We start from the raw sequence: 2,724 nt of genomic DNA on the forward strand, positions 1-2,724 counted from the left end.
AGTGTGTGTGTGTGTGTGTGTGTGTGTGTGTGTGTGTGTGTGTGTGTGTGTGTGTGAGGTGGCGGCGGGTAGGATCAAACGGGGTCGGATGAGGCTTGAAAGACAATGGAGGGCGTCCCGATACGCCCACCCGTCCCACGCTGATGTGTGCAATGCCATGCGCCCGCAAGCACGCATGAGGTTAGACAGCTGCGCGTCCACCCATGCACACAACACACGCACGCACTCATGCACACACCAAACCCCGGACCCACCAATGGCGACTTTGCCCCCCCACAAACACGCGAACACAAACATGCAAACACCCACACAAACACTCACACACACACACACATTCTCGAAACACACTCACCCACATGCGCGTCCAGGCAGGCACCCACCAGCCCCCACCCAACCCCCCACCTGCAGGTAGCGGTGGATCTGCCTCGACGGCATCATCCTCAGCAGGACCTCGTACGCGATGACGGGCGTGTTCTCGACCAGGGCCGGCAGCTGCTCCGCGCTCAGGCCCAGGGAGTGCACCAGCTTCGGATCGGCTTCCAGCTCAGATAGCACCTGGGGCGGGACGGCGTGTCAGCGGGACGGCGGGACGGGGGAGGGCAGGGCAGGGGGGCGTGCTGGGGCGTGCCGGGCGTTTCGTGGCTAGTCGCATGTGCGGCGTGGGACGGCCGTGTTTGCCGTCTGCGGCCGGTTGGAGGCGAGCCGTCACGGTCGGTGACAGCCCAAGGGCTCGCCGAGGCCGTCAGAGGGGGAGCCCGCGCCGCCGGTGGGCGGACAGGCCGCGGAATGGCCACAGGGCGCTATGATTCACGCGCCGCAGTCCGGGGCGCCGCGCACACTGTTTGTTTACCTGCTGCTGCTGCACTGGGAGCAGGGGTCCCTTGAGCGCCTTGGCCACCAGGTCGCGCACCACCTGCTCCGCCGCGGCCGGGGCGGGCGAAGAGCAAGGGGACGATTGGGTGGGGCGGCGGGCGCGGCAGGGCGAAGGATCGCGTTTACCTTGGCGACCTCGGCGCGGGGACGAAGCGCCCCGCTCCGCTGCTTACCCCCGAAGGGGTAAGCAGCTGGCGCTGGGTGTGATAATCCCGCAACCGCAGGCGCTGTCAACTGTGTGCGCGCGCGCGTGCGCACACACACACACACACACACACACACACACACACACTCACACGACCACCCCCCATTACCTGCAGCCCACCAGGGTCCTCCCCCATGGTGCTGTCCCAGAGCAGCTCCTGCCCCAGCGGCAGCTGCAGCCACCGCAGCTCCCCAAACGAGGGCGTCAGCACCGCCGGCCGCGGCCGCTGCCACGCGGGCTCAAAACCTTCCAGGGTCAGCCGCTGCACGACGCCCGCCAACAGCTCCCCCTCTGCTCGGGCGTCTGCGTGCTGCTGCTGCGCCTGCTGCTGCTGCTGCTGCTCAAGTGGGTGGTGCGTGGAGGCGGCCGCGCCGCGGGGAGGCACGGATTCGGGCACCTCCGCGGGCAGCAGGCGGCTGATGGCTGAGCGCCGGAAGCTGCTGGCGCCATCCAACGCGGGGCAGGGCCTGTGGAGCGGACGGAGGGCCGACAGCAGAGTAACGGAGGGCAGGCCAGCGCAAGCGGGGGGGCGGGGTGGGAGCGCTGCCCCCGGCCGACCTTTGCGATGCATTGCTGGAGCCGCCTGTCGTGCTTGGTGCACGCCCACGCAGGCCACGCGTCGTTCGCCTTTGCTGTCCGCCTCGCGCGCGCACTCGGCCCCCACCTTCCGAGGTAGCGCTGCTTCAGCGCCGCAGAGTCGGGGGCCGGCACCACCTCCAGCGCCTCAACTGACAGGCAGAATGTCTGGACCGTCAAGTGGGAGACCTGGGTGGTTACAGGGCACGCGCGTGTTTTCGACAACTTGGGGTTGACAGGTGGCGCTTGGCGGTGTTGTGACTGCGGGGCAAACCGCACCTGCTGTCTCTGTGCCCACCGCCGGACATGCTGCAGCGGCTGACGCTGCGGCGGCCTCTGCTTCTGCTGCTGGTTGCTGGCTGGAAGTGCAGCGCACCACCCACCGTTTGGAGGGTCCCGCCCTGCAGCAGCTGCAGCAGGAGGCATCGCTCCTGGAGCGGCCCGCCGCCGGCCGCAGCCGCCTGCCAGGCGCGCGGCGTGGTGCAGACGGAATCAGGCGTGAGATCCAGGCAATTTGTGCCCGTTCCGATGGCTTTGCTGGGTTGCAGCAAGGCAGCCGCGGCCTCTCGGCTCTTTGGGTACATGGCCATGCCATGACTCGGCTGCATCTTGCCATCCACAAGAGAGCTACAGGATTGCTCCGAACAGACAACACCAACCATGTCATAGCACCAAGCAACGAACGTGTTCTGCGATAATCCGTTCAACTCGGCCGTGGCAGCGATGGGGACGCATCCGCGTAATTTTCCACAAGCTCCACAGCCCAGGCCATTGCCGACGCCCGCCCGCAGCTGGAGATGGCAGCCGCCGCTGCCACCCTGCAGCAGCTGCTGCCCTCTGCTGCAGCGCATGTGCACGGCTCACCTCAACGAACACGGGCACAAAGGGGTTGTCCTCGAGATCGGATGCCTTGAAAGCGTCCCAAAGCACGTACCAAAGTGCGAGCCGCTGCGGAGCGCCCAGCAGACCGGGATCCTGCACCAAGGCGCGCGCGGCGTGGGCGCGGTGCCATCACCCAGTGTCGCGGGTGATGAACGCTCCCATGCAGGAGGCTGGCCCAGGCATGGGCA

The 2,724-nt window shown here is 67.3% G+C and overlaps 1 protein-coding gene across 1 annotated transcript; it reads right to left on the bottom strand.

The window, feature by feature from the left end:
* Positions 1-74: 74 nt before the first annotated feature.
* On the bottom strand, positions 75-2,262 carry MNEG_11245 (hypothetical protein; the record flags this gene model as incomplete). The annotated part of the gene is made up of 6 exons (XM_014040285.1): positions 75-140; positions 403-555; positions 851-913; positions 1,188-1,545; positions 1,743-1,843; positions 2,038-2,262. The coding sequence occupies 6 exons, from the start codon at positions 2,260-2,262 to the stop codon at positions 75-77; spliced, it is 966 nt and encodes a 321-aa protein (XP_013895739.1).
* Between the last annotated feature and the right edge of the window lie 462 nt (positions 2,263-2,724).

Source organism: Monoraphidium neglectum (assembly GCF_000611645.1).
Source record: "Monoraphidium neglectum strain SAG 48.87 unplaced genomic scaffold scaffold02655, whole genome shotgun sequence".
Classification (NCBI taxonomy): Eukaryota; Viridiplantae; Chlorophyta; class Chlorophyceae; order Sphaeropleales; family Selenastraceae; genus Monoraphidium; species Monoraphidium neglectum.